This window comes from Grus americana, chromosome 6 (assembly GCF_028858705.1).
Source record: "Grus americana isolate bGruAme1 chromosome 6, bGruAme1.mat, whole genome shotgun sequence".
Classification (NCBI taxonomy): Eukaryota; Metazoa; Chordata; class Aves; order Gruiformes; family Gruidae; genus Grus; species Grus americana.
Genome location: NC_072857.1, coordinates 17746000 through 17758870, shown reverse-complemented (window position 1 = coordinate 17758870; position 12871 = coordinate 17746000). Strand labels below are relative to the sequence as shown.

Here is a 12871-nt window from a genome sequence, read left to right as displayed (position 1 = left end):
TCGGTAGCTGTCGCAGCCAGGGCAGCACGGCAGCAGTGTTCACATTGCTGATGTGCAAGAGTGACGTCTGGGGTGCATAAGACTAGAATGCTTTCATAAATGCAGTTATTTTGTCACTAGTTACTAATGAATTTAGTTCTCTCTCTAATTTTTTCTAATACTTTATGTGAGAGCAGACCCTTGAACATAAGAGATTCAGCATGTGAATTATGGCCTCTGACCCAGAAACACAGTTAAGTACAAGAAGGAGCCTGTTTTATCTCAGTGTGGGGAAGTTGATTGTCTTCCTTTAACTGGCTGAAGGAAATTTCACTGTTTATCATTTGTTGTGTGCTACATGCTTTCAGTCAGATTTTTAATTCCGCTAGCCTGGAAAATCAGGCCAACAATAGGCTCTCCTTCTCTAAGAGCCAGGAGGTTAAATATTAACAACAAAACCCCCACTCTCTTACCAAAAATCATGCTTGTTTCAATGGACAGCTCTTGACAGCTTTCATGTTGGAAGGCGGTGTGTAAGAAAACAAAGTCTGTGGTCAGCCTTGTTTGTGCCCTCCTTTATATACACTGATGTTGCTTATGGTTGTGTGAAAGAGAGTTGTGAGAGTGTGGCCACATAAATGTGTATCTCCCCAGGTTTTCTTTGGAAAATGTAATTATTTTGAAGGCTCTATTGTGACACTTAAGCCAAAAGTATATGTTTAATAAGTAAAAGTTTCTGTATTTTCTGATTAAGAATGCAGTTAAACACTCAAAGTTGCATTTGGCTTTCTGTGTTTGACTCTGTGGGACCAAAAAACACAAGTACTGCTCAAAGCGTATGGTTTGGCATTCAGATGAGGTATGTGTGTATGTTGAGTTACCAGTTATGGCAGCTGAATGTAATATGCCATGAATTCACAATCCTACGTTCTATTTAAAGGAAACTTAATTGCAAAGGATGCTTTGTTGTATCAGAGAAGATGATTCTAAACATGGCGGATTTAACTTGGTCCATTTCTTGTAACTGCTAGTAGTTTTTTGTTTGTAAACTGAATAATTTGTGGTGCCTTCAAAAAGGCTAATTTAGATATGACAGAAGATGTCTTTTCTGTTGCGTGATCCTCAAATAACGATTGTGTGAGTCGAGTGAATATTTTTTTCTTACATTGGAGGTTTTCAAAGGTCATGTAATAAATTCTGTTTTGTTTTTCATCTTAAGAGGATTAGACTGATGGATTATAGTTCTGGTGGCCTTGTGTTTAAGAGGTCACAGATACTGAGACTGCCTTGTATAATCCTTGCTAATAACTAATGAGCAGATGTTGAAGCCTGCATAGGGCAAAACTATAAAGTTTCACATGTTGCTGCATGACTGCTGTTGGAGCAGGTCCTGACTCTCTCAGCTGCAAGCAAACGGGAGAATCAAAGTGTCCTGCAACTGCAGGAGATGTAGGCAGTGGTTGAATGAATATTCATTCCAGAAGTTTTGTAAAATACTTCTACCATAGTGTTCGCTTTAAAGGTGAACTGAAGAGTTACAATCTTCTTGCACTTTTAAAGCTGTAGATAGTGTTCACAAGATTGAGGCTCTTACCTGAAGCAGGAAGTTGACAAATTTAGACAATGCTTCAGATTTGTGCTTCCCCCAGTCTTACTTATGATTTGGCTTTAATTGTGGCTTCATACGTAGTACTGCAAGGTATAATATGCAATGCAAATTTTTATAATCCATGGTTCCTTCTAGAGAAATTCAAGTGTCAAGTTTCATGGCTGCAGAAACCTAGTGGTGTGTGACACCTTAATTTAAAGTTGCTGTTTCTGAGTGAACGTAAAAGACTAAGAAGAAAACAAGTTTAGGGATTAATCAAGTGGGTTATCTTACACCTGTTAAAATAAGTATAAAACTGCACTTCGAAGCTTTTTCCATTTGACTCGTGTGGGGTTTTTTTTAGGCTGGTGAGCTCTCCTGTGTCAGTAGATGTCACTGTGCTGCAAGGATTGCAGTGATTTAAAGAGGATTTAGCTGGTAACAAACAGAAGACCCAGGAAGGCATAACTGTACTTTCTGATTCCTCAGGTCCTGCCAATTTCACCGAGATAACTAAAGATTTTGATGAGAATAAGGAAAACAAAACTCCAGAAGGCTCCCAGGGGGAGGTTGACTGGCTGCAGCAGTATGATATGGAGAGAGAGAGGGAAGAACAAGAACTTCAGCAGGCACTGGCTCAAAGCCTTCAAGAGCAAGTAAGAAGTAAAGTTTGCTTCCTTGAGTTATTTTCCCCAGCGCTGCAAAGCTGATGGCTAAAGGAAAATCTTGTGTTCAGGCAGTAACTGCAAAGGGATTTTGCTGCTTTTTTGAGAGAACCAGATGAAAAAAGGTTTGGGTTTCTTCTAGCTCCGTTGTCAGTAAAGCGATGGCACTGGATACATCTGGGCACGTTTTGTATTTGGAAACCATACATCACATCACAGATCTGCAGATTTCTCAAAGCTTTCCGTGCTCATTTATACGCTGGCTTGTAACATTATATAAAAACAATGATAAACTGAACTAAACTCTTGTTATCTGTCACCAAGAACCAAGCCCACCTTTAACTTCATTGGCAGTTGCTTCTTGCAGCGTGTTGTGTCAAGACTCAGTGAAAGAAGCAGGTTTTAAAGCAAAGGCTAAGAGCAGCCGTGCCAGCTCAGGTTAAAGATCTGTCTATCCCAGTGCCTTGTTTCTGGTACTAGCAAGTAGGGGATGCTTAGTGAAGAATATAGAAACTGAGCATTTATGTGGTCCTTCCCTGTTAGTGAATTGGAGAAAGGATCCCAAATAATTTAGTCTAAACCAAGTCCTTTAAATTAGACTTGGAAAGAATTGGGATCTCAGGCTGTGGGCTAACCATCTGTGTTCCACTTGAATTTCAAAACCTGTAACTGATTTCCACAAGTTTGACTAAGCCACTGAGAGTGAAGCAAGCGCTTAGCCAGGTCTTTCTTTAAATAGGTGCCCTTGTCTGCTCTCTATTAATACTAAAGCTGTCATGGTTTTCCTTATGAGATCTGATGTTTCCATGGCTCTCGATATTTTTTTTTTTTTCCCCCCTCTCCCATTACTCATAATGAGGTGCTGGTTGGTATGTTCCATGCCAGATGTAGCTTTGATTCAGCGATGCTGAGTAGTTCAACAAAGATTCCCAAATGCTTTAGAAATAGTGAGATAAAAGGCCTCATGCTAATAATGTAAAACTGCCCTTTGAGTGTTGTTCTGCTACAGTTCTGAAACAAAAATCTGCTATTCTAATGATTCAGGCATGGAAATGCGGTAGCTGTGGTTATCTTGATTTGAAATACGTAGTTAGGGTTCTGCGTTCAGGTGCACTGAAAGCATTCAAATCCTGAATTAAGAAGCCAGCTCATTAAATATTATTGACTGGCTTGCTGTAGCTCTGAGCTTTCAGGAGTGGTGGGAGGAGCAGGGGCATGATATTATCCAAAGATTAGAAGTGCTTGTTGACTTGAGGTTTCTTTGCTACTTGTTCACGGTAATATTTTTAATACCTGGTTGTTTAGTGGTGTCTTTTTTTTTTTTGCATCCTGCCTTTGTGAATTACACCTGTTACATAGAACCACTGGCTCTACTTTCAAATGGCTTAAAAATAATAAAATCTGTCAGGATTTAATGACTCTGTCCTCAGCTGGCTTTGGGCAGAAGTCGTCTAAATTTTGCCGAAGCGTGAGGAGTTTTGTGTGTAAGTGACAGCTTTCCTTAGCAAAGGGTTGCAAATTCATTCAGATGCTTTTCAAATTAATGATCCAGAGAAAGCGTTTGGTATTACTAGAGACTTGCTCTGCTGCATACCAAACTTCAGGAGCTTTGATGAGCCTTAATGAAGGTTTGTCCCAGGTTCTGTTGCACGGGAACGTTGGACTCTTGCTGGTTGCAAACATTCCTTCACACAGAACCTTTAATTTACAGTGTCAGGTTTGTTGTAGAAACCAGAGCAGCCCAGTTTCAATGGAAAAAGAGCACCACAAGAATTTTAAACAGTGAAGTGTCTCAATGAGCTAAGTTTTGTTCTCTTCCCATCAGGAGGCACGAGAACAAAAAGAGGATGATGACCTTAAACGAGCCACGGAATTAAGTCTACAAGGTGAAACCTATTTAACTTCTTCCAGGATGTTGCTTTTGAGGGAAAATAGATCTGTATGTATGAATGCAGCTCCTGAGTGTCTGTAAGACAGCTGGGATTTCATGTTCTTTTTGGTGTGTGCTTTGTTGTGTTTGGCTTTTCTCAGGTCAGCTTTTCTTGCTTTTGGTTGTGAAAGCAAATGCCAGGAAAAACTTAATGTGAAAACCAACTTATTTCATTTTCTTGAGTTTTTAATTAGATATATATATATAGAGAGAGATATATATAGAGAGATGTAATATATATTAAATTATAATACATGTTTAATATATAATATTGATACAGAAGGAGCAAAATGGACCTTGAAATTTTGCATTCCCAGCAAAAGCCAGCATGCTAATGGATTTAGTCAGAATATAAGGATTATTTCTTACTTGCGTTGCTATTTTAGTGCTAATTAATGAATGTGCTGGCCTTGCCCAGGAAAATGAATAAGTGCTCTATCTGATATAGGAGGGAGACAGACCTCACTGCAAGGTATAGCTGTTGGGGGTGAAAAAAGAAACCCAAAATACACTATCTGTCTTTTCCCAATCCAGACAGTGTGGTGAGCCTCAGGCACTGTTTAACATTTGTCTGAGGCTGGCATGCGAGTGATTTCATACAATCTGGCAGGGCAAAGCATAACCGAGAGAAAATTCCTGCTCCGAAGAGAAAGAGGGAGGGGTACTGAAGTATTGTGTTAAGATACTCGTAGTTGCTCAGACACCTTTAAAGGCCCTCAGGTATTACTGGATGAACCTGTGTCTGCTTCTGAAGCAAGTTGAATGCTGCTTAGACATCCCTGAGCCTGAGTCCTGTCCCCTGATGAGCTCTGGCTGGCTGAGTGCATGGTTCCTCTCAGGTCTTCCTTGATTCGTGGCCGGGACAAGCTCAGCACTAGAAATCCTTCCTCCTCCTGATTTGCAGTTGCTTGACTTAAACGTGAGCATTGCCTTGTGCTTCTCAGCTTGCTACTGTGTTATCTGTAAGGTATCAGCCAGCAGTTGTTCAAGGAGGTGCTAATAATCTTGAACGTATAGCTGGTAGTATTTGTCTTAGAAAGCACCCAGTGGTGCTGCAATCCAAGAACCACTAGTCATCTGAGGACCGTTGGTGAAGTGGTGTTTAGCAATACCCATGGCAAGTGCTTCATGCAGACACCTACCTAAGTGGCTGCATTTCTTGGCTGTAGTCTAGTTTACAACAGCCTGAATAAGTGTGGAAGCCAGCAGTAAAATATTCTCTGTTAAAGGGATTCATCTATAAACTTCCCAAGAAGATTATACTAATCCAGCGTCTGATGGTTTAACAGGGCAAGCAGTATGAGAATCTCTTTGGCAAAACATTTCCATCATAACTGGCATAATGTCTTTAAGAAAAAAAATAAAATATATCCTGAGCAGTGTCCTGTTAATCTCAACTTCTCATCCACCCAGGACTTCATAGCTTTAATTTAGCTGGTGAAAGCATAGCTATTTCTCCTAATGAGTACTGTACAAAATCTTAAATTAGTTGGGTAGCTGCAGAATCCCAGGAAGTTTGGAACAGCATGTACACAGAGCAGTGGTGCCTTCCGGCTCTTTACAGAAAGCTGCCTGCATTTTGCTCAGCCAAGCAAACTGGAAGTTCCTGTGGTGAGCAGCCTTCTTACCATTGAAAACAATGAAAAGATGCTTGCTGCCAGCAGTAGCATTTTGATGCCAGTTTTAATTGAAAAATGCACTTTGTTAATGCAACTTATAGTTAAAACTGTAATCCATAGCTACTTGTTGCAGAAACTTACAGTTCAGTGACCAGACTGGCTGTACTTCTGTTGATGTTGGTTCTGGCTGCAGACCGCTAGTGCTCTGAGGCGAACTGGGTGTTTAAATGTTTTTTTATAACCCAACTGTCATTGCCATAGTGCCCTTCTGTAAAAGTATGAGAGAGATGATGCTGAAATGAATTCTGTAGTCCAAGATACTTTTCTTAACTATTGCTCTGACAAGTTGGGGAAGGGAGAGAGAGAGTTTTTATTTGGAAATTCCAGTATCTCCTACTTTGCTTGGAAAGGAGGTTTGAAACATTAGCATTTTATTGCACTTGTTGATGCGGGTAGATATACCTCAGCCTGTTTTGAATTCCTGTGTGCACCACGGCTTCTCACGCAGTATCGTTGTTTCCGTGCTATCTAGAGTTTAACAGCTCTCTCCTGGACAGCATTGGTTCCGATGAAGACTCTGGGAATGAGGATGTTCTTGACATGGAGTATTCAGAAGCTGAAGCAGAAGAGCTGAAGAGAAATGCTGAGGTGCGATCTGTGATTTCAAAAAACAACTGAGAAATATACCCCTTTACCGTCGGTTTTGTGTTGGAGGTAGTTTTACAGAGCAGGTGTAGGGTCCTAGAAAGGTCTTTTATGTTCAAAAGTGAAAAGATAGAAAATTTCCATCCTTAAGAGTCTGTCCTATTGTGTTGTTTTAATTTACAAAAAAAAAAAAAAACCAGCTGCAGTGACTCTCTCAGTTTCTCTAAGATGTGGATAGTGGTGAAGAAGAAACTAATTTTATACTAGAAATGTTCCAGTGCACGTAAAGCAATGGGCCTGAAATTTTTACTTATGGAGAGGGAGGACTTCAGCCAGCATGCTATTTTAGTTGTAACACCACGGGCTCCTAGCTCCTGCACCACCAGAACTGAGAAGTTGTGGCAAGATGTTATTCCCATTGGGTGAAATGTGACTGTGACCTAGGCTGTGCTGCCAGCTGCTAGCACTCCCAGGCTCCGCGCAGCAGCGCTGTGGAAGTTGCCCGCTAGCCTCCGTGGAAGGAATACTGTGTAAAGTGGAAAAGGTTAAATAATTGGCGTTTCCTTGAGCAGTTTTGATTTTCTTACAATTCTTTAGCAATCTCCTGACCCTTAAACCAAGAGTTACATTTTAAGAGTATTCTCAGTGAATCGTATCAATAACGTTTCCTTGTTAGAGAGGATTAAAAAATAATTGTCAAAAGCCAATTACCATCATTTAGTTTTATTGTCAGAGCACGTTTCCTGCATGCAAAGAGGGCGTTGTCTGCTGACATTACAGGTAAAGGATGAGAGAATCTGGGCTATATATCCAGTATTAGCTGCTAAATCTGTGTACCATTATCAACAGTATTACTTTGATATTGCAGAAGTGTGCATGGTGTGCCCTTTTTGCTGTTCTGTGTTTATTTGGTGGATTAATTCTGACATCAGTGGAAGTTGCTCAGGAAATGATTGTTTAGAAAACTTTGCAGTCTAGAGCTTGTGTCAGCATCTGTTCTGAGGTCGGAGTGGCTCCTTTGCATTTCCATCGGATTGCTGAAAGAACAAACAAGATTGGAAGCTTTTTCCTCCTTCTGGAAGGACTTTTCGTTTTGGTCTGAACCAGAGTGTCTGTTTCTGTAATCCTTGATTGGGTTGCAGCTTTGAATGCAGTAGCCAAAGATGATATCTTGGGTATAAATCATCTTGTCCGTAACTACATGGGACAAAAGTGAATGTCTAAAAGCTTTAATTGGACTTTATTTTCAGACAGGAGAGCTTCCTCACTCTTACCGTCTCATCAGCATCGTCAGCCATATCGGAAGCACATCATCTTCAGGTAGAAGATACTGTATTTTATTCTTCATCTCTTAACTAGCTTAAAAAAAATAATATCTGTAATACAGAATTACCATAGCAGGATTATTTGCAGAGAAGAATTCAGGCAGCAAAGCAAGCCTTCCTTTGTGGCTTGCTGGTGGGGGAGCAGGTTGAGAACATCATGGAGCCTAACTGCAGCATGTGGACAAAGTACTGCTTATGGGGTCCGTGGAATTGCTTGTGCTTGTTACCAGCTCATTGACCAGGAAGGGTGGAGGGACCAGGATCTTAAGGGTGTTTTAGCATTTAAATCTGACACAGGTTGCTGGACCAGGTTATATAGCTAACCAGCTTACTGGTTGAACTGCGGCATGAAAAGAAAGGTGTGTTCTCTGTTTTTAAGGTCATTATATCAGTGATGTCTATGATATCAAGAAGCAGTCCTGGTTCACCTACAATGATCTGGAAGTGTCTAGAACTCTAGAGGCCACCGTTCAGTGTGACAGAGACCGAAGTGGTTATATCTTCTTCTACATGCACAAGTAGGTGTCTCGGGGAATTTTGGTGCTAGTAATTACCTGCTGCTTGTGAGGAAGTGGGCTTTTCCTCTAGTCCTCTTTGCTGTATTGAAAAGTATCTCCATGTATTTGTCAGACGAAATAGTATATGCAAGAATAACAAAATTGAAATGCTCTGAGTTCAAAGGCGTGGAATTGTATGTCACTAATACATAGGGTTTTAGCAAGATGCATTAAATCATCTTTTAAGAAGGGGATTCAGTGTCTCAGCTATGCATTCGTTGCACCAGGAATCATAATGGAGCTTGTGTTTTCCGTAAGTGCTGTGATACTTGTAAATGCCCTTATTCCTGCTCCTAGCAGTTGTGTTGTTGCTGCCATGGTTGTCTTGGGACATGGGCAAGATGGGCTTTGTACGTAGAAGTGATATCTTTTCAGGCACTGAGAACTGAAGAAGGGGTTTTGTGCCTCAGTTTGTCCCCTTCTTCTGTCTTTACTAGTTGCTCTAATAAAGGAAATTACTTTATCTACAGACTGTGTCTTGTGTTGCTTCTGATCCTTTTACCAGCCAGCACTTACTTTCACTATTGTTTCTGTTCTCTGAGGCTTGCCACTGACCTTTTTCATTGTAATAAATGGAAAAAAAAAAAAAAAGTGCTTTGAGATACAAGGAACCTTGCTTAGAGATGCCAGATAAGACACCTTTCTCTGCCAGGATCCGTGATGCTTGAGTTTGTGGATTAAATCCAGTTGCTGATTCCCTCGGGGCTGTCTTACGTAGCAGTTTGTTGTTGTACATAAGTTTCACTATTGGTCTTTCCCTCTGTCCTAGGGATATCTTCGATGAGCTACTAGAAACAGAAAAAAATGCACAGCCACTTAGCATGGAAGTTGGAAGGTCGGTTCGTCAGTCTCTGTGAAGAGTAAAAACACCTTGTTCCTCCTGAGGAGCAAGGAAGATTCTGAACTTATGCAGACACGCAGGAGTAGCAAACAGCTCAGGGCCAAAACAAGAGACAAAAGGTAGAAGTATGGGACGCTCGGTTTGTTGAACCATCTGTGCAAGTCCTGGGCCTGAACCACGCGTTTAAACCTTGGCATCCCAGAGTGATCCTCCTGTGGTGAAGTTTTTATTGTTCCTCAAATAATTTTGTCAGCATGGAGCCTTAAAGAGTTGCATCAAGCCACAAGACTACAGCTGCTCATAAACTGATTTAAAAAAAAAAGTGCAAAAAGAGACTTGACTTTAAAAGCCCATTCACCTGTGAGATGTGAGTGGCAAAGATTTACATATCACTTGGCTTTTTTTTTTTTTCCCCCCTCTCTCCAAGAGCAATTTAAGCAATAGATTCTGTAACCTGGCATGTGTTGTGTTAGTAATATTCACTGGAAACCCAGATCACCGAGTACGCTCTTGCCGGTCATCTCGCTAACAGGCGTTTTGGAATCACTCAAGCTGATGCGTTTCGACATTCATGGGTTTGTAAGCGCTCCACTATTTACATATGGTTCCAGGAAACAAACTGTTGGTGCTGTGGAATGTATTGCATACCTGGTGGCAGCTCTGTCATGGTTTTGTTTGGTTTTTTTACATCTTTCATTGTCATCCTCCTTTAGATGTGAGATATATGTGATTTCTTTTATTTTACAAGTTCTATTATTTGATTGCATTTTCTTCACAAGGTTGTTGCATAAGTACTGCTTGGAGAGGAGAGGAGAGGTCTCTCTTTGGGTGTTGCAGTATTTCGCACTGAAGTTTTATTGCTTAGGGCTGCTTCAGTGTAACTCTGGGGGTAGGTAAACGCCTGGAGCAGACTGAGAGCAGTAGCAGGAGGTGAGCAACAACCGCTTGTCGTCATCTGGGAGGGAAAGAGCATCCTAGCGTTACCCTTTCTGCGCAGGCCTGGGTCATTGTGAAGCGGGAATGGTGGGAGAAGGCAGGGCCTGCAGAATAGCACTTGGGACTTGAATTGCTCTGTGATTGAACTGTGGTCTTGCCTTGGTCGTCTTGTATCCCAGGGTAAGAGGGTTTTTACTGCAGCTATGCCTCTGTTCTCCTTTCTGAGGAGTGCAGAGCACTCAAACTGTGAAACTAAACCAGGTGGAAAGCTTTCAGAAAGCCCATGTTCAGCATTAACAGAATGCAGTTAGGAAGAAGTGTTGCGTTTTATTGGATTTAGAGATGTGATGCTCCTTTTATAGCTTGTTTCAGCAGGGGGAAAAGCCTAGCGACTTCATTTTTTTCAGCACCTTTGCGCTTATTTAGCATGGGCAGATGTTTCCTTTTGGTAGCATTTACTCATTTCAGAGAAATTGTTACTGTTAAGCAGTGTAGTTGCTTTTGGTTTGGCCTCTAGTTCTGATTTTTGCAGCTTGATTTTTAGAGGTGAGATACTTCTTTTTAAAAAACAAAACAAAAAACCCACCTTTTTTTTGCTGTCGAGAGTTTCTGGGGTTTTTTAAACTATCGTTAGGAGTTTCTCAGGAATAAATCAGCTGAAGCAAAGCAGACAAAACCATCGACTTAGGAGACAGCGGGCACCTCTTTCATGGGCACTTCCACACTAGAGTTTATCCTGGTGGGCTGGCAAGGGGATGCTACCTCGGTGGGTGACACAGAGAGTGACAGCTGCCGGTAGTTCTCCCCAGGCTGAGCACTTTGGGGACCCCAGTGTGGTGAAAAGACTGACTGACCTTCCAGTCCACCTGTCGGATGCCCGGTGGAGCGGGTCAGGGTGACATCTTTCTGGTTTCCGAGCTAGGAGCGAATGTTTGGTTGTAAACATGACAGAATGTTTATCTTGTTCAGATGCAGCCCGAGTGGGTGTATATGTTAATTTATTACAAAGCATTATACTTTTCTATTGTCAATACTAATTTTGGTAGAATTCTGGGCAATGGGGAGAGGCAGTGGTGCGGGAGTTGTCCTTTGAACTGATCGCCCCTGCGAATGTGATGAAGGGGCTGCTCCGTCCAGAGGGCAAATCTGTTTTCCCCAAATGCATCCTATGCTGGTGCTGTAAATAACTGGTGTTCCTGTAGTATCAGAAGTCAGCTCTGCTCTTTTGGGTGGCAAGGTTGTTTTTGCAAGACGCTGCACTCCAGTTAATTTATAATAAAAGCAAACACTGTCTGACTTTTCAGTCAGGCTTCAAACTTTGTGTTTAAAACCAGTTCTTGTTTGGATCAAGGTGTGAAAGCTGATGCTTGAAACCAGCGTTCCTTGTTTTATGAAAAGTTCTTGCTTATTATTCTAGCCATTAAGACTTTGCAGACATCTGTTAATTACTTTAAGCTTTTTTTGTTTGGCATAAGGCAGCTCAGTTGCACCTTCAGCCTGGCAGGAGCGTCCACAGAGCCCCTTCCTTGCAGAAGCCAGCTTTCTCCCTGTCTGAGCACAGTGGGGAGAAAGATGGGTGCGTAATCCTTGAGGGATGTGATGCCCACCAGCTGTAGCCTTCCCACCGCTCATGCTGTCGCAGCAGCAAGTTCAGTAAGGTCATCCTTTCCAGGATACCCACCTGGGGTACAGATAGGTGGAGAAGTTCAGTTGTGGTCCCTGAACACGTGCAGGCTCTTCCTCAGATATACAGAGGTTAAACATTTACCCGCTCCTGAGTCAGCTTAGTTTAGTCAAACTGTGATTCAGCATATAAACACAAGGAACTCCCATCTTGCCATTCCTCTCACCCCTTCGTTGTTTGATTGCGATAATTTGGTCTTGACTTATTCCCCTACTCCGAGAGGTGCAAAACCGTTCCTGTCAATGAATTGGAGCTTGTGTGCGCGGGTCCCCAGGGAGCCTCAGCCAGCGGGGTTGCACAAAGAGCCTTTGCAAAGCAAGGACTGGTTTCCCGACCAACGCAGCAGCCTACGAGGAGCTGAGGAGGAGGAGGAGCGGGGCTCTCCACCTGCGGCTGTGGCATCACCTTCTGCCTCCTGTGCAGCATGGATAAACGTCGCCTGTGCATCTTCCTTCCCATCCCACGGAAGGGCTGATGGCCAGCCCAGCGCGTCCTGCTGCACTTCACCCCGGTGTGGGGATCGCTGTGCTTCAGGGAGAAGTGGGGGGAAAGGGGCTGGGAATAACTCATCTGCTTTGTTTTCTTTTTAATGGAGCTAATTATCCCTATAATTGCCCGCCAAAGAGAGAAAAAGGGGTGCGGGACCCCTGGCAGCTGTTGTCCATGTAGCTCTGCTGCCAGACTCCAGCCTTGCCTGCCGCAGGGTGGCCGCTGCCGGTTTCTGCCTGCACCCTGACTTTCTGGTTCTTTACACTGTTGATGTGGAGCAGCACTTTTCTCTGTGTTTTAGCAGACCTGTTCCTCTCTATTCTTTACAGTTTTTGCTCTTGGGTTCCCCCCGCCCCTTTTTAAATGATGTGTAGATAGATTTTTGTGAAATTAAAACCTCTTTATTAACCCTCTCTTGGTTTGGGATCTTATTTCCTTGCTGCCTGGACTGCTGCCCATTGAACGCCGCAGATGAGGGGCACCACACCTCTGCCCTGTGTTTGCCGTTGGGACTTTGCTCAGTTACCCGGGAACATCGTGTGTGTGTGTGTGTGTGTGTTTGGCACTTCCTGGCACGTGCAAATCCTGGCCCCCCTGCGGGGGACCCCCCAGC

General features: G+C 42.6%; 1 protein-coding gene across 2 annotated transcripts in view; it reads left to right on the top strand.

Annotated features, from left to right (window-relative positions):
• Positions 1–12671, top strand: part of USP37 (ubiquitin specific peptidase 37) — a 38040-nt gene extending 25369 nt beyond the window's left edge. Inside the window, exons 19-24 of one of the 2 annotated variants that reach the window (XM_054830084.1) lie at positions 2057–2223; positions 4058–4118; positions 6314–6429; positions 7677–7746; positions 8131–8269; positions 9078–12671. In XM_054830084.1, coding sequence (XP_054686059.1) covers positions 2057–2223; positions 4058–4118; positions 6314–6429; positions 7677–7746; positions 8131–8269; positions 9078–9165 — 641 coding nt within the window. In that variant the 3' untranslated portion in view covers positions 9166–12671. Of the gene's footprint in view, positions 1–2056; positions 2224–4057; positions 4119–6313; positions 6430–7676; positions 7747–8130; positions 8270–9077 lie in introns of those variants that run through there. The other variant, XR_008577659.1, reaches the window with a different exon arrangement.
• Positions 12672–12871: the final 200 nt, after the last annotated feature.